Source organism: Sparus aurata, chromosome 12 (assembly GCF_900880675.1).
Source record: "Sparus aurata chromosome 12, fSpaAur1.1, whole genome shotgun sequence".
Lineage (NCBI taxonomy): Eukaryota > Metazoa > Chordata > Actinopteri > Spariformes > Sparidae > Sparus > Sparus aurata.
Genome location: NC_044198.1, coordinates 27,100,811 through 27,128,616, shown reverse-complemented (window position 1 = coordinate 27,128,616; position 27,806 = coordinate 27,100,811). Strand labels below are relative to the sequence as shown.

Here is a 27,806-nt window from a genome sequence, read left to right as displayed (position 1 = left end):
ATTGGCTACTTCACTTTTGGCATTTATTGCCAGTAATTCTTAATTTTACGGATCCATGAATTTCCTGGAATTGACTGATAATTTTAGTAATATAATAACATGTAATTTGGTATTAATTATGGGGAAAATAATGTTGTTAAAAGAAATCCTACATTTGAAATTCAATATTAATTAATCAGTGAATTATTAGACGCTTTGTTATCCTCTAATGTTGACTTAATGCTCGCCTGCAGACAAATGAGCAGCTGTGCACCAACTGAAACACCAACAATGAATTGCAGTTAAATGGTTGGATGTCTACCAACTTAATACGTCTCTGTTTTCTTTGTAATTACTCCTAATTTGCAGTTATTTCCAGGAAACTCCTTGGAAGTTGTTCAGCAGTCAGTGACCTTACTGTCCAACATTTCTCTCTCCGCTAGGTTACTATGACGGCACCATATTTCACCGAGTGGTGCGTGAGTTCATTGTTCAGGGAGGAGATCCCACCGGGACGGGAACAGGTGGAGAGTCCGTCTACGGCCGGCCGTTCAAGGTCAGACTCCTTCTGTACTTCTTATTTAATCATGCTGTATATTAAATGTTAAAACTAACACAAGAAGAATAAAGAGATCATCAACTTTCTGTGTCTTTCAGGATGAGTTTCACTCCAGACTGCGCTTCAATCGGAGAGGTTTGGTTGCCATGGCAAACGCCGGGCCGCACGATAACGGCAGTCAGTTCTTCTTCACTTTGGGACGAGCAGATGAACTCAACAATAAACACACCATATTCGGGAAGGTAAATATGTCTTCTGTGTGTTCAGGTCTGTCCAGACCAGGACCTGCTGTCTGACATGAGACTTCTGGAAATAATATATTAATTCAGGGGGAGGATGTCAGTACACTGGGATGAACTCACTTTCACAGACAGAGCCATGTTTCTATTTGTCTTTCTCTCTGTATATAAATCAACACATGTCTGAATCTGTCCTGTGTGCATGAAAATGGTCTTTCAAATGTCTGTTTGAGGTGAGACGACTTGCTGTGGTGTTTTCTCCACCCTGGATACTCAACATCGCTGCACCTGAGAGCAGTGTGGTTTTATCAGCCTGCATCGATGAACCCAAAGTGTTTCTGACTGTGTGTGTTTTGTTCTTTTCTACAATCTCATCGCAGGTGACAGGTGACACAGTTTACAACATGCTCAGATTAGCAGAAGTTGAATGTGACGACGATGAAAGACCTTTGAATGCCCACAAGATCAGAACAGCTGAGGTACTTTCTTCTTCTTCCTCTTCTTCTTCTTCTTCTTCTTCTTCTTCTTCTACTTTCATAACTTGCTCGACAACTCTTGTGGAATTTTGGATTTGTGATGTGAAACAAACATTTTTGTCTCCTTCAGGTGCTTCATTCTCCTTTCGATGACATCATACCTCGTGAATTAAAGAAAGCCAAAAAGGAAAAAGATAAAGAGGAGGGAAAGAAGTCCCAGTCAAAGGCCACGAAGTGAGTCCTCACACGTCTCCTTCAGCTTTCTGACTGTAACTCTGGAAGGTTTTTGCAGGTTTTATTGTTCCATGTAAACTTTATAACATCATGTTCTATAACAAGCATCTGACCACAAAACGGTGGGGAAAAAAAATTGTTGCAAATATCCATCAACATATTTCATATGTTTCTTTAAATCAGCTTCACTAATCATCCAAGATTCTTCATGTGATTCCCATTAAAAAGGTTTTACTACAAGAAGCAGAGCAGGACTTTCTGGCACAACTTCACCTTCTTCCAAAGTGCACGGAAAAGAAAAAAGTCAACTCTTGCAGAATATAAAATGAGTTTCAGCTCGTGGTTTTCATCGCTAAGAGTCATCTTCAGCCTCATTTGGTTACCGGGCTGAACTCATTATTTATTGCTCCACAGCTTAACGTGTTTTATGAGTGTCGTTGTTTGAGGATTTGATAACAACACTGTGCTGATTTTCGTAGGAACTTCAGTCTGTTGTCGTTTGGAGAGGAAGCAGAGGAGGAAGAGGAGATGGTGAATCAAGTCAGCCAGGTACTGATGCCTCCGTCTAGCTTCCACCAAGTCACATGGTCACAATGTTTGGAGTGGAAAGTTTGTGTCCCTGATATTTGGACTTGTAAATGTTGGTTAATTAAAGATATTTGTAATAATGCTGACTTAAACTGATTTTCTATTGTTATTGCAAAATGTGGAAAACAAAGACAGTTCCATATTTCTGTTCTTTAGACGTTTAAGGGAAAAAGCAAAAGCAGCCACGACCTTCTGAAAGATGATCCCAGACTGAGCTCCGTCCCCGCTGTCGATAAGTACGTACAGATTATTAATGACGACAGTGATTCAACAGTTCTCCTCTGAACACAATCCTTCTCCCTGTCCAACATTAACCCGTATTCTAACCCGTATAAAGGAAAAAGAAGAAGGGAGCATCAGGAGAAACAGCTGAGGTGAGTCAGACGTGCTGTAAAAAAGAAAAACAGAAGTCTGATCAAAGTCGCTTTTCTCTGATTGTACGTTTTATCTGGTTCTTCCAGTCGGACGATGAGGTTGAGGGTGATGTCGACAACGACGACGTGGATACAGACGAAGAGCGCGACCCAGAGAAGAGAGAGAAGATGAGAGAGCTCATCAGTAAGAAGCTGCAGAAAGACAAAGGAGCAGAGAAAACGACGGATCTCGACGAGGACGAGCGAGGAAAGAAGTCGAGCCGCAGGTACGACCGAATGATTCCGACACAACCGTCAATCTGAGTCGCTTTATAAATATAAGATATCTCCAACAGACGGCAGCTTTGTTTGATGAGTAGTCAGCTGGATTCTTGCCACACAGCTTCAGCAGGATCATGAAGTCGGTGTTTCTCTTGTAATATGACGTAGCGACCTGATGGGGGAGCTGTTGAACTGTGGAATACAAAGAAGTGATGAACCACTAAAGTCTGATGAGACTTCACCTCAACTTTTATTTTTCTGACAGAGCAGAGTTTATTAAAATCTACAGAGAGAGGAGCAGTTTTAATTTAATGAGCGTTACCCACATGACAAGACAAAGCAAACAAATATTAACCTTAATCACAGTAATAACCACATCGCTTATATATAACTAATAATGATAAGTTTAGCTTCCTGAACAAACACAAACGTTAATAAAGATTCAAATATGACAGAAATGATCAAACAAACCGACAACAACGGCCAATTTCGTCTTCAAACATATTCTGTTTCACTAACAATCCAGAAATATCCCAAAATGTTCCGTCCTCTGTCGTATATGACGCAGCTTGAATCTGTAAAAATTTGGTTTTCTTGCTTGAAAAATGACTTGAAGGATTAATCAATCATCAAAATCGTTACCAGTCGATCCGTTAATCGTTTCAGCTCCACACGGAGTCAATCTGGAAATATTACAACCACAAAAACAGATTTAGAAGAAATTAGTTTGATTCATGTCACATTCAGACCCTGTTAGGACTCAGACACAGTAAGAACAATCATTAACACGTTTTAATTACCGGCCCTCGGCAGTAAGTGAGTCTCTGCTGAGCTGGTGGTTCGACCTCAGAAGCAGTCTGATGCACAGATGTACAGACCGACGGTCACTTCAGCCTGTAATTCAAAACATCTGCATCATTTTTCACTTTACTAGCAGAAAAACGTAAAAGTCAAATGATGCAGAAACATTCAGAAACAGCCGCCACTGCAGTGACAGGGCTGGACACAAACATGACGTGTAAAAACAGCCGTCGTGTTTTCATACGTCAGCTGAATAATAATCTGTCCAGGTCTTTAGACGAGAGCATGACCTGTATGTGTCTGCTGCAACTGATGTAATTTAGCATTATTTAACTCATGGTGGCGTTAATTTTTTTCAGATATTTTAGACAGTTAAGTTTAGAGTTTAACTGTAAAACATCCGGCCTCCGTTTCATATCGTGTGCATATATCAGCCGATATATCAGTATTAGAATATTTACTCGCTAATATCGTATCGTCTGGCTGAAGAAGGCTTAAAGGTCATTTAAAAGTAGTTCCTCAGAGGAAAACTTCCAGGTACTTGCTCCTCAAAAATAATCTAATTATGAAGAGCACTTTAGAAATCTTGACGACGTGATTTCATCCTCTTCATGTCTTCATCATCAACATGTCCTCCGGCTCTGTTTCTACACGCCAAACATGCACACGTCTCAGTTTGTAGCTCACTGGACCAACATCAGTGGACCTGCTATTTGAAAACAGGAATGTTGGCTCTCAAACCAAATTACTTACTGCGCCGCAGTCGAGGCAAACAGTACGTCTGTCTGAGCCGACGTGAAGGTGAGAGTGGAAGGTGATGGTGTGTGAGACAGCATTACTGTGAAAACGAGCCGAGGAGAGCGAGAGAGAGAGAGAGTGGTTTATCTTTCATCTCTCTTTCATGTCAGACAGTTATCTCTCCTCCATATCCTCCTAACAGGTAGCCCTCAACACACATAATCAACATACCCTTCTCTCATTAGTGCTAATGGGATAAGGAGTGTGGGCCCCCAGTCAGTGTGTGTGTGTGTGTGTGTGTGTGTGCGCGCCCTGACTGACAGCCAGCCCAATGCAGGCAGACTGTAGTATATTAAACACAAGCGCAGATTGTTTTGCTACAAGAACTGTAACCCAACACAGTGGTTTGTCTTGGCAGGGAATCAAAGAGCAGGCTGGTAGGTACAGTGTTAGTCCGGGACAAAGGGGGCATTGTTGCAGGGTGAGCTCTGCTCTCCCACTGTTGCTTTGCTTTGAGCTTTGAGCTGCTCTGAGCGCGAGGACGAACACCAACTGGTATCTAGTCACCTGGGAAAAAAGGAGAGAGGATGTCAAAGCAGCCACTTTTCTCAGTTCTGTCTCATTGACTTTAACTAATGCAGGACTTTAGTTTGTTCTTTCAGATCAACACGGGGTTGGTACGAAGTCTGGAGAGTTTGAATATACTTCTTGAAAAATGCTGGTGTTTCATCCACACAGCCACTTAAAGGAGACGTATTATGCTTTTTCATTCTTTCCTTTCCGTCGGTGTGTTTATAAATGTTCTCGTGCATATAAAAGGTCCTGAAAGTTAAAAAGATTAAAGTCTGAACCAACAGAAGCTTGTCTCTCCCACAGAAAACACTGCTCCTGGAACGCCTCGTCAGTAGTCCCGCCTTTAATTCCATCACTTTGTGACATCACACTACATCACAATGTCACACATTTGCATAATGTATGCCTAGCAGCTAGTTTGGCTCATAAAATTGAATTTAGCACAGCTGCTCTGTTGTGAGCGGTGCTGGCTCAGGCGTGTGTGAGCTGACCAATCAGAGCAGACGAGATAAGTGTCTTGAAAGAATGAACTAATAATATCTTAAAAAGCAAGAATTAAATAATCATGATCAAAACGTGTTAACAGCTGAAATAAACATTGTGTCTCGTCCTGATAATTGTCTTAATGTAATTAACAAATATTCTGTAGTGTCTCCCACTGAAGGGAGTTCAAATGATAGTTTATATTAAGTTATTTTGATTTTACAGCAGTTCCCATAAAATGAAATTTTATCGCTCACTGCTTGTGGTCAGTTATGTTTTACAACATTCACCACATGAAACACATGTTACCTTTCGTCAACTTGTTGATTTCTCTGGTTCAAGCACTGTTGGAAACATTTGGGACACAACTCGTTCTCATTCTTGGACATTTTAATGCATAAATGTTACGTATTATATCTTTATAAGCCTGTAGGCACCCTGTACAGTGTGTGATCTGTGTGGAGGACAGTCCTCCGGGCTCTGCAGTGCACTCGGGCCTCGGTTGGGGGAGGATTTACAAAGCTGATTGTATCTTTTTTTTCTTTTTTTTCCTTAAAGTCAAGGCTGCTGAGACAACCTTGAAATTCGGAGTCTCCCTGAAACCAAAATAGTTTTTACATCAGGTCAGAAGTATCTTACGCTGCTCTCCAGCTGCCAGATGATATTCCACTGCAATATTCCATGATTGCAAAATGCTTGGACTTGTTCGCATTCATGAGCAAGTTGCCAAATAATGGCGCACTGTACCTGAACCGAGAGACGAGTCACGATCGATCAAAACAGATCTTGTTTATCCTGCGTTTGTCTCGACTTGCTGTGATGTTTTGATGGTAATGCTGGTTAAGCTTTTGTGCTCACAGTTTGACACTTCTTTTATGTTGCTATTGATCAAGTCTGGTTTTTGCCGTGTCTGGAGTAGGCCTCTTTAAGGAGGGGGGCTGCTTTATAAAAAGACACCACTGAATGAAGTCCCAAAAGCAGTGTATGTGGTAGTCGCCACTTTTGTTAAACCCGACGGGGCATGACTGGGGAAGCAAAACGCTTCCATATGGCTTTGGGACACAGTGTGAGCTGCTTCTGCCAGCAGAGCCTGGCTCCCTCTGCTGTCTCTGCTAATCGCTTTTCAGTTAGTGCAGGCTCGAGATAATGACAGCGCTGCACTTCCTGTTATTTATATCACTTGTTATCTCATACTTATATACGCTGTGTTACACTATGAACACAGTGAGGCTTTAAAGATCAAGGTGCTGTCAAGATTATCACATCATCCTTCACACTATACCTTTAAATTATTGGATTATTTTCATTATTAATTAATCTGCAGTTTCTCAAGCATTCATCTGGTGTGTAAAAAAATCTGAAAGTCGAACTTTAAAGCGAGGAATCCGTCTGTCTGTTACTCGTGTATCTTGAGAACCGTTTGTCTGATCTACTTCACACTCGGCAGGTTTGTTGCTGAGGACCTGAGGACGTGCAGGGTTGAATTTGGTGCAGTTTGGAAACATAAATACATTTTGAGTGGACGGCAAACACTGCTATGTGCAGCTGCAGGGGGCATTTCTTCAGCGCTCTGGCTTCATGGCTCACCTGATCTCATGGGGAAGCAGAAGTAAACAACTTGCGGCAGTAAAAGCAGAAGCTTAAACAACTCTGCACGCAGTGAGCACAGGTTTTTAGTGAAAGCTGGAGGTGAGATTTTAAGTTTCTGGCAACATTAGTATGCTAGCTTACGTTATAATGTTATAGTGTTTGCCGTTATTTGGCAGCACCGTCAGTGATCCTTCTCTGAAAGTATGGATGCAATGAACCGTAAATAAAAGAATAGGTTTTATATTTTTAGGGCGACCTCGATGAGTCTGTGAACCCTCATGTTCTGTCACAGTCACAATGAGGCTGACGAGTATATTCAGCTCTCACAACTTGCTCTGAATCAGTAATTTGTGAAACGATTAAGTGATCGGATCATATCATCATTACATGACTCCACTTAAAGTCAGTAGTTAATTATACAGAGTTATTATCGCCCAGCTTGTGTCAGGACTGTAAAATCTAGCTAGATAAGACATTGTTTGCTTTCAAAGACCTGTAACACTGATTGTGCTGCGTGGCCCGATTATATTCATTATATATTTACGCCTGCTGATTATTTTCTCGTTTAATCAGTTAAGCTATTTAATGAAACTGATGGAAAAGAGATTCAAACGATGTATGAATCTTTTGTCAATCGATTTAAGTGAGTGATCGTTACAGTTCTTCATGTTATTGTTTCTGAATTTTGGCTTTCTGCCACGTTGCTGTTGAACAAATAATCCTTCTCGCCTTGTGGACAGTGGAACCTAAATGGGACATCAGACACTAATTATCCTGCCCGAGTGGCCGTACCCCCGGACGGTGCGTCACTCTCTATTAATTGGCTGCACCTGTCTCTTGTCATCGGTCATAACCCAACGCGTTCGCAGGGAAAGGTTGCAGAGATCAAGAAAGCATTCAGCGCTGCTTTTGTGCAGAAAACTGCTTGAGATAATCCAGTTCTTGGCAGCGGGATTGTGTATGTTTTGGAACTGCCAGGTTTACACATCTCTGGCCCACTGTAGCATGTCTACCCCATATGGGGCATTCGCTCGCTGGAAACAGTTCCAGACAGCGATGCATGTCTAGGACGAGGGGGTTAAGACTTTTTTTTGAAAATGAATAAAAAAGCAGCAGAACACAGCTTGGACTGTGATCAACGTCAACATTTGGAAATGTGCACGTTTGCTGTGTGTTTTTCTCCCAAACCGTTCTAGAGGGAAAAAAAAAATCTTAACCAAAAGCGAGCGGTATAAATGATAACAGAAAACACTGTCTTCCATCACGGCTCACTAACAGAAGGACGAAGGATCGGGTCGATAATTGCGAGGCAGATAAGCCGCTCTAAAAGAGGAACCTTGGTCCACTGCGTGGGTAATGTGTTGGTCCAGATCACTCTGCAAAGTCATGCAAATTCCTGTGTTGAGGTTGGATTCCTCCACTCCAGCTCACAGTTCTCCTTGGCTTTTGACCAAGCCATGGAGTGCCCCCTGAGGGGAGTTCACCCAGCCATCTTGTTATTCTAGCACATTCATCCACATCACTTGCTCAGTCGTTAGACTGGTCTGAGTCCACCGTAGCAGGGAGAAGCTGCTGCTGCCATCCCTGTGGTGCACTTACACGAAATAAGACTTGGGTGTTAAATTTTTCTTTTAAATACACACTTGTGATCACGCTGCGGCTGTTTTTTAACTTTAAACAGTTTGACTTTATCAGTTATTACATTTCTTGACGGCTGGAAAAATGAGAATCCGGAGAAATCCAAAAAAGGCAAAGCACGCCTGCTTGTACATTTTGGAAAACGATTGAATTTTTGATGAACCATACAGTCATCGCCGTACTATTTTTAAGGTTGTCGAATTCCTGTGTCAGCCTCAGACTCCTGCCAGACACTGGAGTATTAAATGCAAGGTTCTGAATCATGAGAGAGCTTCTTGGTCTCCTGCCAATCACTTCATATGCTTTCTTTATGAAAAGTTAATCATCCACAGCTCTCCGGGTTTCACTGTTTCTGACTTTTCTGAAAGAGTGACAGTAGCTGGCAGACGCAGGCCACTAAGACGAGACGGGATTCACAGAAAGGATTCATTATGTGTCAGCGTTGCCCTTTAAGGCCTGTTTATCTGGCAGCTAATGACTAATGTCTCTGCTCGGACTGATGTTTGTTTTAAATGACCACCAGAGTCTCCTTGTGGATAATAAACTTAAAGCTCTTGTTGGGGAGTGATTTTAGAAGCTTTTTTTTATTGTAATTGTAGAAAATCCCTCAACATCCCTACAGCAATGAAGATCGTGTATTTGTGGCTGACGCAGGCTTTGATTAGCTCATCTAATCGTTTCTTGAAGCCTGTTTGAAATTAATAAACGGGATGCGTCTCTGTCTGCCTGTGTACCTGCAAAATTCAAATAGTTCATGCGACTATGATTTTGACATTATTACCGTCCAGCAGCTAACTCGTGGTGTCAGTTAGCCTTTTGAGTCTGAGGAACGTTCGGAATGGATATTTTACTTGTGTTTATGTGATTGTAGCATTTAATAGAGTAATAATTTGACTTAAAAAAAGCGAGAGCTACAGTGCAGTCGGTGTTGATGTAGTTGGTGCAGGGTCGTTTTGGAGGAGCGGCTCTAGCAGGAGGAGGAGGAGGTGGGATTTATCAGATGGATGCTTTAAATTTAGCTGGTTTCCTCAATCTTACCAACGCCAGCTTCGACCTTGAGGCATATTGTGTTATTTGTGTGGATCATAAATTTAAAAAAAAGGACTTTAACATAACCAAATCAACTAGTACGCTGAATTTACTCCAGGGAAAGATTAATTGCTTCGTCTCTAAAAAAGTAGTAATAGTGAAAAATGTTCATCACAATCTCTTAAAGCTGAGGTTGTGTCTTCTTTTCTTCTTCTCTTGTTTGAACAACAGGGTAGAATTCAAAGATATTGTATTTTTATTGACGTAAAACACAGAACAGCAGTAAATAATCTGCATTCTTGCTTTTAAAGTACATAATTAATTAATTATCAATACGATGAACGTACTTGAATTAGAGCCGATACTTCGTTTATCACAGATATCAGTAAATGTATAAATGTTGCCCCATGATTTAAAGTACATTTCATTAACGTCCTGCTAAGTGTAGTTCTTATTATTAAAACGATTACTGGCCAATTTGTCGTTATCAGATTTCTTAAAATCTAAAATACTGATCATTTATCCGACTCAAACAAAAGCTTGAAAATATTCTCTGCATATAATCTGACAAATTGTGATTTATGTATCCTGGTAAGAGAAAGTTGGTTCTCACATTGTTCCTGAGTGTGGAGAAACAAAATAATTTGTAGTGTTGTGATGTCAGGGTCTAGGGAGGAATTTGCTGAGCCCCAAGGTGTGTCTTAACAGGTGTTGTCAGGGCTTTTCCTGTCCTCTCTGGCCTCTTTCTCTTTTATTGGCACCGCGGCTGTGGAGCCGATTGTTTGGCTGTTGCCTTGGATACGTCTCTTGTTTTCAGAATGGCGGCGTGTCAAGGCAGGCAGAAAAAAATGATCACTGAGCGTTTGTCACTGCAGGATGAATGCATGAAGCTTCACCTCTCAGGAGAAGAGGCTGGACGCTGTTGAAGAAGGAGTGCATCATGTTTGAACAGTGTGTTTCTCCAGGTTTTTTGAAAGACTTATGTGCATGTATCTGCTGGGCGGTTCAGGGGTCTAACTCCCAACATAATTTTTGATTTTTTCCCAATGAATTAAGAGGAAATTTCACAAAAGCTTGAGCGGATAACACATAAAGCTTCATTTTTTAAACTAAAAAACTCTGCTCAGGACTGACGACAAGCTTTGGATCTGGAAATAGTCATTTATTAAAGGAATATTCCGGTGTAAGTTTAATCCATGGTCTAACACACCGTGAAACTGTGTTAGACTCCCTCTCGAGAGATCAAGTTAGCAGACCTGCTAATTTACGGAGTTTTATCAACCTCAGAAACGACCGCACGACAACAATACACTGCAGTAAATGGATCCAAATATAAACCGCCACCAAAAAGCCACAAATAATGCTCAGAACAGCACCAAACTTCAGCAACAGTACAAATAGGGTCTCAGCACATAGTCCGGGGCATCTAACCTCCGCTAGCTTAGCTGGATTTCTACTGAAAAGCTGACTAAATTTACCTCTCTTCTGCAGCAGCTTCCTGTTGACGGGAAGTCCCGACGAGTCGATTAGCGAGTGCAGTAGAGTTCCGCGGCTCATGGATGAAAATGTATGATTATGACTCCATGGAAAAGCAATCAAAGTTCATATGTGTCTTACCTGCCAGTTTATAACAGTTATTATCGAGAGCGGACAGGGAAAAGAACGGAATTGAGCATTTCTAACCGCACTCGGTAATCGTCGCGTCGGGACTTCCCCGACCCAGGAAGCTGATGGAGGAGAGTTGAAATCTGTTTTTAGCTTCACAATAGAAATCCAGCTAAGCTAGCGGAGGTTAGATGCCCCGGACTATGTGCTGAGACCCTATTTGTACTGTTGCTGAAGTTTGGTGCTGTTCTGAGCATTATTTGTGGCTTTTTGGTGGCGGTTTATATTTGGATCCATTTACTGCAGTGTATTGTTGTCGTGCGGTCGTTTCTGAGGTTGATAAAACTCCGTAAATTAGCGGTCTGCTAACTTCATCTCTCCAGAGGGAGTCTAACACAGTTTCATGGTGATTTAGACCATGGATTAAACTTACACCGGAATATCCCTTTAAGTCTCAGTTGACTGATTTTAGATTTATTCAACTTGTGATGTGAGGGAAAGCCCTGTTGACCTTATTAACTTTACTGAAATCCACCAAAGTCAACTGGACAAAATGATGCATCAAACAACAAAAACACAGGTGATCCCTGATGACAGATGGAACTGTTGTCAGGTCATACAGCTGTTGTAGTTTGTGCACAGTAATCCAGTTAGATATCTACTTCTGTCCAAAGTTCGTCTTTGTCCTTGCTCGCATGAATTTTGTCTCATTACATAATTTTGCAGCATTTTCCACGGACGCGACAGTAATTCAGACAGCAGGTTTCTGGCCTGGCTGCAGAGAGCTGACGTAGAGGGGCAGTTTTACACATACAGATCAGTTTACTAGTCATGAGGTGCTCTATAAAGCCTGTGAAAACAGTTGTATATTATCCGCTGTGGTTTATTCAGGTCTGAGAAAACAACCCTGGAGACTATGAGCTTTGGAAACTACAAATCTTTACCAAAAAGTTGCATGATGGGAAGTGTAGGATCCAGCGTTTTAGACACACATATTATGGACTAGTGTCGTCATAAATGTTGTGACGGATCCACGTACAGATCCAGGTTTCACAGTCTGATTGATTAGCAACAATATTCAAGAAGAAAGAGTTTGGTATCAGGATGATCAAAGGATATGTTCCTCTTCTGTTTTGATTGTGTTTTTAAATGTGTGTTGTTTTGTGTCGCCTCTAAAAAAATTAAAATAAAATGTCTGCATGCATTTTAAGGTTCTGATTTTTCAATATATTTTCTTTAAGTTTAGAAATCTGGTGTTGCGACAGGAATTTTTACATTCACATTCATATTTTAGGGCATTTATCAGATGCTGTTGCCCAAAGCGACTTACAGTAATTCATACACTCATTCATACACTGATGGCGGTGGCTGCCATGCAAGGAGCCGACCAGCACGTCAGGAGCAGTTTGGGGTTCAGTATCTTGCCCCACTTTGACATGTAGACCAGGGGAATCAAACCAGCGACCTTCCGATAACATTTCTGGCTCAACCCCTGAGCCGTGTTGACATACTTTAAAGACTATAAAGTAACTCTTCTTACTTCACAGACTTTATTTTGATACTTGTGGTAATTAAACATTTTAAGTCTGAGTTAAACCCCATACGTTTACCTTTGATGTGTGTCAGTTTGCTCTCTTACATCAAGGTGTTTTAGCACAAAAAATATGTGAATTCTACCAGATTTAGAAGGCGTTCACCTGTTATGTGAAATTATGAATGGCAACTATAGTCCTTGAATTGATACATTATGTTGCTCACCTCTGGTTTGACACATCTGAGGATCATTACCATACTGTTTATAAATGGTGTGTCTCAGAAAAGAGGTTTGTTGTCATTGCTGCGAGACAGAGCTGAGCAGGCGACTTCCTCACGCAGGCCAAGTCTGACTCTGCCAACCAGCTCTGCTCTTGGCAGCCCGGTCTGGATTCAGCTGCAACATTTTTTCTTCAGGAAAAAAAAAACAAAAAAAACGACTAACAACTGTATGTCTGACTGATTCCTCATGTGTATCCTCGGGAGCAGCAGGGAAGCTAACGAGGAAGAGGCATGACATCAAGTCAGCCGCAGTCGTTAATATCTGCCAAGGCACTTAAAGTTAAAATATCACTCAGTTTGATGCCTCGATGCTTTGCCGCAGACGATGTCGGAGAATTAAACAAAGGTAGCACGAGTGTTGGAAAGTTAAAACAGGGGAATGAAAGTTCCAGATAAAAGGGAAGAAAAGGATATAAATGAATGTCAGTCGGGAGAAGCAGATGTAAGAAACAAAGGCAGCCATTGTTTGGTCTGGAGATGCCTCACATGTTTCTAGGCCAGGGGCCCAGACTGTGCAGCTTACCTGTGCTTTGTGGCTGCGCAAGAGAATGGGACAAAAACAGAGCTGTCAGGCAGTACAAAAATATTATCATTTCCTAACATAACATATCTGCTCCGCAACTGGCAGCAGTCTCATTCATGTGAAAGGGAACAATAATCAGCGCTGGACTTCTAGCATGAGCTCGGCTTCGGGCCACTTGCCAAAAAGGACGCTACCTCGAGTCGAGGAAGAAAGGATGTGTCTTGGCCCGCTGCTGTCGTCCAGTTAAAGGTTTTATAAGGGCTGTTGGACATGAGCTGTGCCTGTAACACTTAATATTGTGCCACTTGAGGAAGGAAATATAAAAGTTTTTCATTACTTGGGCAACAAGCAGCATTTGACAGTTGTGTATTTCATCTGTCGCAGGACGTTTATGTGGTTTACTGAACACAACGTGGAATAATGTCACATGGCTGTCGTCCAGGACGTTGTGCTCTGATTTACGTGGATAATCACTGCGTACACAAAACTTCAGCATAATACTGAAGTCACAACTTCAGTCAGACTGAAATAATGAATCTGATGGCTTCAGACCTGACGAGATCAGAAAGACCTGCTACCTTTGACTCCAACATCGAAGGCAGTGAGTTTTGTGAAGGCCTCGTCAAGAACTTGGTGGTCTTGAAAGATTTATTGGTCTTGACTTAAAACTTTACTTAGGACCGGATTTGAAACTTGTGGGTCTTGACTTGGGGATTGGTTAGAACTTGCTGGTCTTGATGTATGACTTGACTTGGAACTTGCTGGTCTTGATTTAGGACTTGACTTGGAACTTGCTGGTCTCGATTTAGGACTTGACTTGGAACTTGCTGGTCTTTATTTAGGACTTGACTTGGAACTTGCTGGTCTTGATTAAGGACTTGATTTGGAACTTGCTGGTCTTGATTTAGGACTTGACTTGGAACTTGCTGGTCTTGATTAAGGACTTGATTTGGAACTTGCTGGTCTTGATTTAGGACTTGACTTGGAACTTGCTGGTCTCGATTTAGGACTTGACTTGGAACTTGCTGGTCTTGATTTAGGACTTGATTTGGAACTTGCTGGTCTCGATTTAGGACTTGACTTGGAACTTGCTGGTCTTGATTTAGGACTTGATTTGGAACTTGCTGGTCTTGATTTAGGACTTGACTTGGAACTTGCTGGTCTTGATTTAGGACTTGACTTGGAACTTGCTGTTGATGGTCTTGATTAAGGACTTGACTTGGAACTTGCTGGTCTTGATTTAGGACTTGACTTGGAACTTGCTGGTCTTGATTTAGGACTTGATTTGGAACTTGCTGGTCTTGATTTAGGACTTGACTTGGAACTTGCTGGTCTTGATTTAGGACTTGATTTGGAACTTGCTGGTCTTGATTTAGGACTTGATTTGGAACTTGCTGGTCTTGATTTAGGACTTGACTTGGAATGCGCTGATCTTGACTTAAGACCTGATTTGGAACTTGCTTGTATCGTCTTAGGACTTGATTTAGGACTTGACTTGGAACTTGCTGGTCTCAATGTATGACTTGACTTGGAACTTGCTGGTCTTGATTTAGGACTTGCTGGTCTTGATTTAGGACCTGATTTGAAACCTGCTTGTATCGTCTTAGGACTTGATTTAGGACTTGCTGGTCTTGACTTAAAAAGAGAACTAAACCGATTAAATGAAATTCACTTCACAAGGACCACACTCACATTTTCCTCACCCGGGTCTGCTCAGACTCGACCCTCCTCCTGGTGCCGTGCAGGATCCTGGAGAGGAGAACAATTACTTTATGAAGTCTTCATCAAATTTACTGGAGCAGCAAAAGCTTTTAATGTACATTCTTCCTCCTGACCCTTACAGAGTGTTTAATGTTTGTGTGATGCACCCACACCATTAGCCACGAGCTTTACATTCTGAGCGGCTTAACGTCTCAGAACAATTGATGTTTGTTGGTGCAGAACATTCAGCGTATGATTTAATTTTTTTCGATGATGTATATGTTTATTCTGCAGCCGGAGCCAGTGGAGCCGAGCGTCTACTTAAACTTTTCTCCACACATTTTTCATGACTGGCTTTTTGTCCGTGAACCTGTTGCTCTGTCATCGTTCTCGTCTGTTACAGGTGTAATCCTTTATAACGGTTATATATGTTGAGTTTAAATTCTTCAACCTCGTTTCTCCCCTCGCAGTGATGAATTGCGGAAAGAGGCGCGGCAGCTGAAGAAGGAACTACAGGCCATAAAGCAAAGGAAAGAAGAGAGTTTAAAACCTGCTGTGGATGAAGTCAAGGAGGGTATGTGAGCATATTTCATTCCCCTGATGAATGTGTATTACTGTTATTATACTGTGAATTTATCGGTGGTACATAATCTATTGTCCATGTACCACAACGAGGTGCATTTTAAGGATGTTTGACACAGGACTCTTTCACCACACAGCCCTAAGTGTGAACAAAAAGTCTCTCGGAGGGTGGTCCGTGCTACATTCTCTGCTAATGGACACTAAGACAAGGCAACCCTCTGATTTTGTCAATTAGTTGCAGACGTCTATTTTTTTTCCTCCCCAAGGGTCTGCATTTTTGTGTTAAAGCTCACAGAAAATTGCGTGGGTGCAAATTGTTGAGTGGCCGCCACAGTTACACATCAAACCCTTTGTGTGTTTGTTAGTTTGCAGCTCTGGCCGAGGCGAGTCTGCCCCCCAAGATCTCCTCGGGTCCTCACCGCACTGCAGTCTGTCATAATGCCGTCAATCTTTGGATTTTTTGCTGATGCTGAAACACATTTTGTGGAAATTACCAAAAACCGCTCCGGCGCAGAGGTTAGCCTGAGGTTGTGTTTATATTCTTGTGCAACAAAACAAAACAGTTCGCGGGGGGTTCTGCAGGGACCGGCCTAACCGTGGGATTATCACCAGCCAGAATTTACTAAAAAACCATGATGGGCTTTTGTTGCTCAAACATTGTTTTTGTCTCCACAAACACTGATGGTTTTTCTGTTTTAAACACTCGGCCCACTCCTGACTTGCAGCTGATTGGTTCAAGATTTTGGGTGAAAGAGCACAAAATACAATCCTGACATTGTACTTTAATACGAGGATTAACTAAGATTCTGTTGGGTCTGATTTAATGTGTTGCTCTTAGAGATATCTGCATAGAGCTAAGCTGTTTCTATAAACATAAAAGGCAGAAAGAGGCCTTCGCTTAATAGATCCAGTTATAAACTCAAGTGTTGAGTCAGTAACAGCCCTGCATTGTTACACCGAGTGGCAGCTAGCCTAAGCTCCTCCATTATCTTACAAGGTATTTAAACTCTGCCAGGCAGGGACCTTTTGTTTTGTGCGTCTCGGGCAGCTTAGCCAGAGGCAGGAGTTTCTTTTAAGAGTTCCTCATTACATCTCTGTGTTGGAAGCAAAAGTTAATTCCATTAGATGGAATTCTTAGATGTCATGGGCCAACGGCCACTGCAGGGGAGACGGATGTCTGCTCAGATGCTGTAAATCTTGAGGCTCAGCTCGGCCACAGAGGAACACTGTGGTGAGGGCTCGTTTTATCTCATCCCACTGGAGAGGCAGCACACACACACACACACACACACACACACACACACACACACACACACTGGCCCACACTGACACTCACGTCCTTTAAAGCTTAAATCATTCCCCTGGTTCTGCTCTGACCTCTTTGTGGAGGTCGACCTCTGGTCTCATTCCACTCATAATCTTCTAAAACTGGTCAGTGGGGCTGCACGCAACGTAGGCTTGAGCTTAATGCAGATAACATTGATTCATCTCCAAACTGTGTGACCAACTGTCCAAAACCCCCAAAAGTTACTGTGTTAACCATCGCATAGGACAAAGCAAATCAGGAAATCTGCAAATCTGAACAATGGAGGGGCTGGAGACGGGGAATAAACTTCTGTTTTTACCTTTTTTGAAGTATCATCACTTCAGTTTTCATCACATAAATTATTCCTGTAGTCTGGTTTTCTCTCTCTTGGCATGACCGCCGTGCAACAGAGCCAAAAATAAGAGAGCCATTCTGAAACCACTGTCCATTCAACACCCGCCCAAAATGATGTGGCAGCGGTCTTTATCCCACGTAGATATTATACAGGTTATGTCTGTGTGCTCTCGGTGTTTTGTTTCACTGGTGCCTGATGCAAACTGTTGACTTTGAAGAAACGTTGCAGCAGAGTGATATTTGAAACACCAATTACCTGCGATCAAGATTAACATGCTGTTTCGTCTGGTCAATGGTTTTTTTTTTCGACCGAGTTGATTAGTTTAATCTTTGTTTTCTGTGTTGAAGATGGATGATTGGTTTTGCCACAGTTGGCCCACCATGAGGTTCAAACTGGGCCAGAGAAGAAGAATCTGATCACGGTGGGCACGAAACTAGCACTGTTTTGCATTTAACAGTACGATACAGTGGGTGCTTTACTTCTGGCCTGTGGACTAACTTTTAGTTTAAGTTTTGATCCTATGACTGCTGGAGTTGTAAAGGAACATTACCTACTCACCCCGAAGTAGCTGCGGACTGAGAAGATCCCAATTTGAATCATTTGACGTTATTTACACCAATTTTTAAGCGCAAATCTTCACTGTAGCTGCTGAGATTAAAGCGTGAGAGGGTGGAAATAACGTCTTTCCAAATCAATTTGTCTCGGACATCAGGAGCTGTGATTACACTGGACAAGCTGTAGGGAGCCAGGTTGTGTTTCTTTTCATGTTTTAAATCAAGTCTCCGGATACTTCAGTTGTTTAGCAGAATGCTGCAACTCTGTTTTACTGTGACAACCAAAATATCACCACGTACGGAGATTATGGTGGAGCGAAGGCGAGCGCGATGAAGTTTGGACTTTTTAAATATATATTAATGTATATTTGGTGGCGTGTTATGCAACTGAATGCTTTAAGGGTGTCATCATTTCATATTCAGAAGTTGTTTTTAGTTGATGTGTTTTCAGGTTGGCTGTTCTTTTTTTAATTCACCACAAATATCCACTCAGACGTGAGGATGAACTGAAGAATTCATACAGTAACCACGACAACATAAGTGTCTAATAAGACTGAATGATGACATGTTATATCCAAAAGGTCAAAGGTCAGCTTCACTGTGACATCATCATCACGCTCTGCAGAAACACTTTTCTGGCTGTTATTAGAAGAAACGGAACGATTGTGATCATATTTCATTCATTTGGTCGGATGCTGACTCGGTGACTCTCGTCTTCTGCGTCCACCGTGAAGCTGTGCTGATTATAAAGATGTTCTGTGTGAAACTTCCAGGTTCTAGAATTTGTAGCTTCCATATTTGAAGCTTTTTAGTCGATCACCAGCTGATCGGTTCTGCTGTTTTTGAGCTTCAGGTGATAAAAAGAAATGGTCTCTAAGTGAAGACGACGGCGTGTTTCTCACTGGAGATTATTCACTGGATTTATACATGCGAGTGCTTTGAATCCCTCCGCTACATGTTTGACTGTACATGAATCTGGACTGACGTGGATGTAAACTGCGTCCTGACCGGTTGGTGGAGGAAGACGACCACGAGGCGGTGATTCCAGTTGATTGACGATCAGCAGTAATGTTGCCTCACAGCTCGGCGCCGCGCTGCTTCGACTTCTTCTTCTTCTTTGAAACGGCTGATTGTTTAACCGAGGAGAGGAACCTTTTATCCTATAGAAGAAGGCGTTTGTCGTCCACAACAGCCTCTCCGGTTGCTACAACATCAGCGGCTTGATTTGTAGCCCTCCTGAGCCCAGGTGACAGGGAAGAGGGGAGGAATGTAGTTAGAAAGGCCATCAAACTCAAAGATAGTAGTTAGTGACAACAGCTGGAGAAGGTGATGTGTGTTCCTCATGTGGGAGGACCTCGGGGGCATCATCAGTCAGCATCCAGCATGTCACAGGCTGCAGCAGGGAGGCAGAGCAGGAGAGGTGACCGGGGGGAGAGATGGAGGGAGATCACTTGTTGGTCTCATAAATCAAGACAAAGAGGTTTCTGGCCCTGCAGCAGCAGAGCAGCAGAGCAGCAGAGCTCCATGTGGGGAGAGTGTGGCACTCGGATTTCCAGGGCTGTGTTTGTTTAGTATTCACAGCCTGAAATAATTGCACCGTTCTCTTTAACGATAGACGCCCTGCAGGAGCGTTGTTACGTTCTTCCTGAGGTGAACTATTTCATAAACGCAACACGAAAGAAAAGTGACGTCCGCCGGTTGCATAAGTGAAATATCTTCCAGTGTATGGAAGAGATAGAACTAACACTTCATTTAAGATTTTAGAAGTTTGCATTTTATATTTCAACTTGATGGACAATCCTTGTCTTTATTATTCAAGTGGAAATCTACAACCACTCTTTTTGTTTCTAAAAACGTCCGACTGTTCCTTTAATATCTGAGCTTTTGTACGTTTAAGGACATTTTTCAGCGAGAGCGGCTGAGTTTAAAGAGACTCGTCTTCATTTTTGGAGACACTCAGGCTGAACTCTGACGGTAATTTCTTCACGGCAGCACTAAACTGTTTTATTAAGACGTACACAAGTGGACTTTGTATTTATAATAAAACCTGTGTTTGTTAGTGCTTCGAATCTTTATATGTATGCAGCGAGAATAACAGACGGCCTGTTTAAAATCTGGCTTGTCAAAGTTGTTTTCATGTGTTAATTATCTAAATTCATATATTTTTGCCCCCGAGAAGTTTTTTTTGTTCCAGAATCTGTGCAGACGGATGAAACTCGGGCTAGTTGAGGTCTGCCGCGTCTTTCTTAAAGGCTCTCTGGTGTCTTGAGTTTTATTATTCTCCCCGTCTATAAATTAGTGGTTATTAGTAGATCTTCGTAAGCAGTTTATCTTTTCACAGTCGGGTCCTCAGAGACGTCACTCGCTCGTGATAAACAGCTGCACGAATAAAAACGCATAAACAGAAACGCAGCTCTCTCCGAGACGAGACGAGCGCTGGACTTCAGTGTTTTCTCTGTTGCATCATTTATTTGCTGCAGCTGAATTTGTCACAGTTTGAGGTGATGCTGTCTCGCCGTGTGTGTGTGTGTGTGTGTGTGTGTGTGTGTGTGTGTGTGTGTGACATCACATTTTGTTGTGGAAAGAGAGCGCAGCAGCAGCCAGCAGACTGCGCTCACTGTCTGCCACTCTGTGACTTCACAGCCTGAGCTCAGTCTGCGCTCGGAGGTTTACAGAAGCACGTTAACTGTGTGAGACGACGATGTCAGCACGCCGATTGTCTCTCCTCTCGTTCACAATGACGTCACACACACACACACACACACACACACACCGCAGAGGTGGAAAATTATTCAGCGCGTCGCCGTCACTGCTGTGACTTCACTCTCTCTGCTTTCATGACTCACACAGATCACACGGAGAGTCCAGTTTACGGTTTAGACGTTTGTGTTTTCCTCTCAGAGCTGCTCCAGATCGTTATCTTTACTTTCAATTAACTGTTCAAGACTAAAGATGAGAATTTATTGATCCCATGCTGGAGAAATGCACTTGTTAGGGCAGTTCAGGAGTCAGAGGGGAGAAATGAATGAAGTGATAAAGATGAGAACAAGAAAAAGCAAGAAAAAAAGTAAGAGGCAAATAAAACGAAACCCAGTTCGGGCTGAGAGGTGCGGCCTTGAAATAATATCCTGATATCGCGATATTACGATATATGACTCGATATTCTGTTCCTCAGCCGAGTGCCACGTTTTATAAACTTCCATGCGAGTTGCTTTGTGCCCGGTGTGATGTCTTTACAAACAAAAACTCATCGATATCATCATGAAACGTTCCCAGTTAATTACTCACGTTTCACAAAAATACGTTATGTTTATTTATGTAAATGAAGCTTCCTAATTAAAGGGGCGCTGTGTAGTTTTGGAGAAGAGATTCAAACTCAGAATTTTGATATTTAAAATATGAATGAGGTCTTAATACAAACCCGGAAATATGTATTTTTTACAAAGTGAATGGAGGAAAATAAGGTTCCCTAACTGCCGGTTTAGCTCCCAGCTAACTTAAAGATCTCAAGATTAAAAGATTTAATCTTGAGGTCTTTTAATCTTCTAGACTTTCCACATGTTATTGGACCGAATGGCTCAAATTCTGACATTGAAACAACGTTCAAAAGAATGTTTCCACTGTTTTACAGACGCTTCTTTCACAATGTCGGCTTACGTGAGGATCAGTCACGTGATGATGTAATCACACAGTTTGGCTGCTACCAAAACTGGCTTCAAAGCCTGGATCTCTTCCTGGGGCCCTGGTTTGAAGTCTAGAAAGGTGGCAGGGTCCGCCACATATAAACAAAGTCAAACAGTTTAAATTGTGTTGTCCTTTAAGGTTCTTTTAAGTTTGTTTATTCAGTCATGACAACAAAGAGAGGGTGATTATTTAGTTTCTCTCCTCATTAACATTTCGTCAGATATTCTCTAATTTGCGTAAATTGTCCCGAACAGACATCTGAACTACAATAAACAAGTTTTGGGTGTTTTTCTCGCTCTAGTCTGAAAGAAGACGTGTTACATAAGGGCCCAGTGTGTCAATCTCTGACACGAGAATCAATAAAGTTCTGCCTTCCTCTCATCTAAGAATTCTCAGAATGACCAGACCACTGAAAATAAATCGGTGCTTTCACCTGTTGTGTGAAAGTCCAGGTATGCTCGCGTGTCCCTGTCGAGGATTCTGAGGGTGTTTTCTTTCCCGGGAGCGATCCGTTACATAAGGTTTGGGTCTGAGGTCGCTGCCAGGAGGGAAGGCCATCTGTGAGAAAGATAAATCGAGGGGTTAGTAGGCCGGGGCTCGGCGTCACTATATCTCTGTATGGATTCATGCAGAGCTTGTCACTGTGAGATGAGAGGCGCTGCCCTGCGTTGCCTCATCTCTTCACCTCTCTTATTATCACGCTCTCAGATCGTGTACGGCAGAAACTGTCACAGCTTGACGAGCTTCTCCGTCTTTTATCTTTTCTCTCTGATCGTGTTCTGCCCGCTTTTTTAGCTCCTCATCCGTCAAATAGCTGGGAAGCATGTGAAGCGCTCATATTTCTTCCTCCCTCCCCCCGAATGTTGTCAACTCAGAACATCAGGGAGCTTCTTAATGTCCCAATTCAGTTGTTTTTTAAGAAGAAGATTTAATTTCTTTGTGCTCAAGATGTGTAAGTTTGTTGTTGGTTGATAACAAGAAATCTGAAAACATTTATTTTAATTTTACCTCCATTTTAATCCACTTTAGTGCTTTAAGTTTCTCCCTCGTCCTGAATTTATTAGTTATTATTTGATGTTATCTTTGTTTAGGTTTTCTGTATTTAATTGTTTATTTATTTAAATGAAGAATGTCGTGTTATTTTGGACGGGAGGGTTTCGATGATGAACATATTGCTGATATAAAATGTTTGAAAATTGTAAATCTAGAAGCATCACAAGATTGTGAAATATCCCAGACTCGGTTACAATGATGTCTGAGGAACTAAGTAAATATTTACTGACTTTAGGAGTAATTTGTGATCAGTAGCGACGTCTTTCTCGTCTCTGCAGAGGAGAAAAAGCCGTCCAACGAGGCCGTGGCTGAATATCTGGAGGGACGGAAGAAGTACGAAGAGCTCAAGAAACAAGAACTGAAGAAGGGCAAGACCAGAGAAGCTCAGGTGAAACAGCTGCATGTGTGGTTCAAATCAATCAGGAGACCGACTGGAGAAAGTTTGTACTGAATACTATTTAAACTATGTCTGTTCTCCTGGTTAGACTCTCGCCCTCCTCAATAAATTCAAGTCCAAGTTGTCTTCAGCCATCACCGAGGCCCCGGAGGAGGACGTGGAGGAGCTGGAGGAGGACGACGACAAAGGATGGTCAGTGAGCCTCAAACCATCACAGACGTTTACCTGGATTTTTTTTGTGTGTTTCCTCAGTTGTGTGCTCATCGATCATCATCATGCAATCCAAACATTCTTTAAATCTATCTCCCTTCAGTCCATCCTGACAGAGCAGTCACTCAGATTCATGGCTGAGAGAAGGACGCAGGCAACGTTTAGGACTTCACTGATAAGATAAGATAAAACTTTGTTAATCCCGAAGGAAATTCTCCTGCCAGAGCTCGACAAGACTAGAAAAGAATCTGAAGTGTAGAAGGAGTAAATGTTGGATCAGTTCCAAACAGATTAACAGTAACAATAAGCACGAGGTTGATTTTGCGGCACAGTAAACGCCGATTATCTTACACGACACATTCAGCTGCTGCCTGTCGATTTCTCACCTCAGATGTTTTCAGAAACGCATTTCTACTGCGTTTAATTATGCAAATGAGGCATTATCTCATTAGAAATGCACTGTTTCACATTTTTAACATATAAGAGTCAAAGGTTTCAGAAAAAACTGTCAACAGCCTTAAAAAAAAGACTTTTCTTCACGTTATTAGGAATAAAATATTCTATAAATGAGCTGTGAATGAAACAGACACTTCTATGAAAACCTTCAGAACATTGAGAGGAATAAAACTGGAATGTGTTTCAGTTACTTCACATTTACAGAAACCAAAATGTATTTAAGTGCTGCTGAAGTTCAGATTTTTGCTTATGTGTCTGTTGAAAAAAGGAATTTTGAGGAAACAACCTTAAAAGACGGGTTGTAAAATTATCTATAGTCTTTTCTGTCTTTAACTTATTGATATTGCTATGAAACCTCCCAGTTGATTTATTTCCAATACTCAAATGGCGTGATCTAATTAAATATGCACTAATTTGTATAAAGCACCAGAACACCTTACATGACAGAATGGACCGATGAAAGACGGTGTTTTCTCCCGTAGCGTCTTCTCTTAAATGTTCAAATGTTTTTCTTAATTTTTCTTCACCAGCTCAGATTTATGGCCACATGTATCTGTATTTTTGTCAGGATCTTCTGACACACTTGTATTAAAGAGAAGTAACAGTGAGACAGGATGAAGTTCGGTGCCGTTGAAGCGCTCGCTCCGCTTTAAATCACTGACACTGTTGACGGTAGCGAACATCAGCAGCAGCAGTGAGCGGCATGTGAGCGCACCAGAGTCCAGAGTGTTCCTGGAGAGTTCAAGAAGCAGTTTGGCAAACGCTGTGTTTTGTGGACGGTGAAGCTGAAGCATGACAAGTTGGCACGAAAAGGCTTTTTTCATTAGCCTCCGCTGTGTTGTTCCTATTGATACCCTGGTGGTGAACACTGGACGGTAAGAGAAACCATTTATTGTGAAAGGAGGAGGCAGAAAATCATTCTTTGTTCCCCGAATGATTAAACTGACCGTTGTCAGATCCAAAGCTCGCTTCAGGTTCTGATGAATGTGTGTCAAAGTTCAAGTCGCATGCGTGCGTGTGTGTGTGTGTGTGTGTGTGTGTGTGTGTTTGTGTGTCAAGTTTTCGGATTTCAACCCGCAGCCACCAGATTGGCCATCAGGAAATCAGCCCTGACGCTGTGTTTTCCTCTCATATTCTGTTTTTCACCAAAGATCTCAAAGCCTAACTACACAGAGGAGGTTTGAAATGAATACCATGTGTTTGAATGTGAGCAGAAGTGTCTGTGTGTGAGAGATTTAGAATAACAAAATCTGTAGTTGCTATTAGTCTCCAGAAGCCCCCTTGAAGTGCAGTCCGTGTGTGTGTGTGTGTTGTGTGTGTGTGTGTGTGTGTGTGTGTGTGTTCTGAGAGGCCTTGGCGGGCTGTTGGAGCCTCTCCCGGCCTGTAGACACCTCACTGTGCCGCCCCCGCCAGGTATGGCGAGGAGGGAGGGACAGCGGCGGTAGCATAGCAGTCCTAGAAAAACACCAGTGGGAAGTCTGTGCCACTCTGGGAGCGCTGCGAACAGAATGTGGGTTACAACAGGTCAGACATTGGAAGTCAAGTCTGGGCCAGAGGAGGTAAACTATTCCATCTGTGTCTGTGTCTACAAATTCTGACTCTCCCTCCTCCTCCTCCTCCTCCTCCTCTAACACACACACTCTCAATGCAAAGCTGCTCTCCTCCTGTACTCCTCAGCTCCCACCCCCTGCTTGGAAAAAAAGAAGGCAAGAAAAATAAATTGAGGAAAAGCTTCTGTAGCCTCGCATCACGGCAGCACAGAGTGGTTTTGATAAGCCCTGAACGCCGGGTTTCCACATCGCGTCTCGGAGCTGCAGGACTCTGAGGCCGAGCGGCCGGCGGGCTGTCATCACCGAGACTGCTAGACAAATTATCAGAGGCGGCCCGCTCACACTGCAGGAGTCCTCAGGGTCTGCCAGAGTCTAGCCATGACATTCTAGATGAGCTGTCACAACTCCTGCCGATTTCAAATGAACACTGGAGAGAGTGCAGAGCGCACACACACACACACACACACACCGACACACGAACACACCGCGCCAGACACACATACCACATGCTACACACAGCAGACACGGCATCAAACACTAAATGTTTTAAAATACACAGCAGAGAATATACAGTTTCTTTATTTAGTAGTTTGAAACACACACCGGTTGCACGTGAGCACGATGCACACACACACACACACACACACACACACACACAGACATAAACAGCACGAGGTCACGTAAATATTTCTTCACCAGCAGATAATAAAGACCTGCAGATCATCAGGGAGGCTCAGAGAACCTGACGGGAGGCGACCGAAGTTTAAATTTAGACCGGTCGACTGGAAAAGTAAGAAAACGTTTAGAAAACAGACAAAAATTTAGCACATTTTTATTTGATCTCCTACGAAGTTTCGTATTCCATAAAACACGGAGCACGACTGTAACGATCTGCCTCCACATCACAATCCAACATTTTCAGATATTCGATTCTCCGCTCAGACAGCTGACAACACAGCGGCCGCTAGCGTGGCTAAAAATGCTCACTTTCGATCGATTACTCACTCCTGCTGTTGTTTAGATTCTACCGATAGCGTTCACACAGCGGCTGGAGAAATCCGTCCTGTGAAGACGCTGATATCTCCTGTGAGGAATGTCCTCATTCTTTAATCTGTCTGTGCGGGAAGAGAAACTGACGCGGGAAATGAAAGACACATGAGCGTCTGTTCTCAGGGGATCAGGACTGCTGAAGAATATGAAGCCTAAAACTGAACATGTACTGCTTCTGTTTACTGAAACAGTTAAATACCTGCTTCATGCTCCTCTGGCAGACACCAGTATTGTATTTTGAGGTTGAGTCCAAATGGAATTGTCTCTCAGCTCAGTGTTTTGGTTTTACTGCTCACAGCTTTTGGTCATCAGCATCATTTCAGCTGCTTTCAGTGAAGAACAGAAGAGTCAACAGTCCTCACACTGTAAAAACAGACTCTGGTAAAAGTAGAAGTACTGATTCATCTTGTGTACTCCAGTAAAGTAATAGATTACAGGCTCTGACATGTAGTATCAGAGTAAAAAGTCTCCCTCTGAAGGACATTTGTGCTCAAAGCTAACTGAAGCTCACGTCGCGTTAATAGAATTCAAAGACTATTAGAGTTAAAGGTAGAATCAGTAGGATTTGTCCCAGCTGTTCCTGAACGCACCACAGTCTCATTCTTTTTTCGTGCTTCAGTGTTTTATATTTTATCTCTTTCTGTTTGTGAACTCGTCTCAGTTTGTTCTTCTTCATCTGCCGGTTTTGTTTTCATCTGTTTTGAAACTATAAATTAAGTTTTTTCAGCTGAAACAATCAGAATAACATTTTATTTCCATTTTCTTTGATAGTCGTATTGAAATGAAACTTCTCTCAGCAGAAACAGACGAGTCTCTGGGTAAAAGTCCTGCCGGGCTGTGATTTAGTGGATCCTCTGCTGCTGTTCTTTGAACTCTCCGCGCCTCTCTCCTTCTGATTTAGGATGGCCCACGTTCTGCAGTTTGATGAGCAAAGCAGAAAAGTCAAGGATGCCAACGTGCACGACGAGGACACCTTCGAGATCTACGACCCGCGCAACCCCGTCAACAAGCGCAGGAGAGAGGAGAGCAAGAAGCTCTTGAAGGAGAAGAAGGCCAAGTGGTGAGGTCGCGAGGTCGGAGGTCAGGTCCTGAAGAACTGGTCAAACAGAATCCTGCCTGTCCACTTCAAAACCCACCTCAGACTTTGAACCGGCTCCTGGCTCGAAAACATCTGGACTGAGGATGCTGACCCGAGCGCTCAGATCCCTGTAATCTGTGATGGACAGGCTTCCCCGTTTGAAACAGCTGCACCTGGACTCCCACCAGGTTCAGCGTGGTCGTGGTAATGAGTGAGGTCATGATTTAATTACGTGTAGTGTTGCTAACTTTTCTACGCCTGTCTGTCTGTTTCTGTTCAGCTAAACTGTGAGCGTTAGAGAAATAAAGAACATTTGTTAACAGTC

At 42.5% G+C, this 27,806-nt stretch overlaps 1 protein-coding gene across 1 annotated transcript in view; it reads left to right on the top strand.

The window, feature by feature from the left end:
- cwc27 (CWC27 spliceosome associated cyclophilin) overlaps positions 1 to 27,806 on the top strand; it is a 29,159-nt gene extending 1,353 nt beyond the window's left edge. The window contains exons 3-14 of the mRNA XM_030434631.1: positions 423 to 535; positions 637 to 780; positions 1,158 to 1,256; positions 1,384 to 1,487; positions 1,967 to 2,036; positions 2,232 to 2,311; positions 2,413 to 2,449; positions 2,537 to 2,715; positions 15,677 to 15,780; positions 23,019 to 23,128; positions 23,226 to 23,329; positions 27,305 to 27,806. Coding sequence (XP_030290491.1) covers positions 423 to 535; positions 637 to 780; positions 1,158 to 1,256; positions 1,384 to 1,487; positions 1,967 to 2,036; positions 2,232 to 2,311; positions 2,413 to 2,449; positions 2,537 to 2,715; positions 15,677 to 15,780; positions 23,019 to 23,128; positions 23,226 to 23,329; positions 27,305 to 27,467 — 1,307 coding nt within the window. The 3' untranslated portion in view covers positions 27,468 to 27,806. The remainder of the gene's footprint in view (positions 1 to 422; positions 536 to 636; positions 781 to 1,157; positions 1,257 to 1,383; positions 1,488 to 1,966; positions 2,037 to 2,231; positions 2,312 to 2,412; positions 2,450 to 2,536; positions 2,716 to 15,676; positions 15,781 to 23,018; positions 23,129 to 23,225; positions 23,330 to 27,304) is intronic.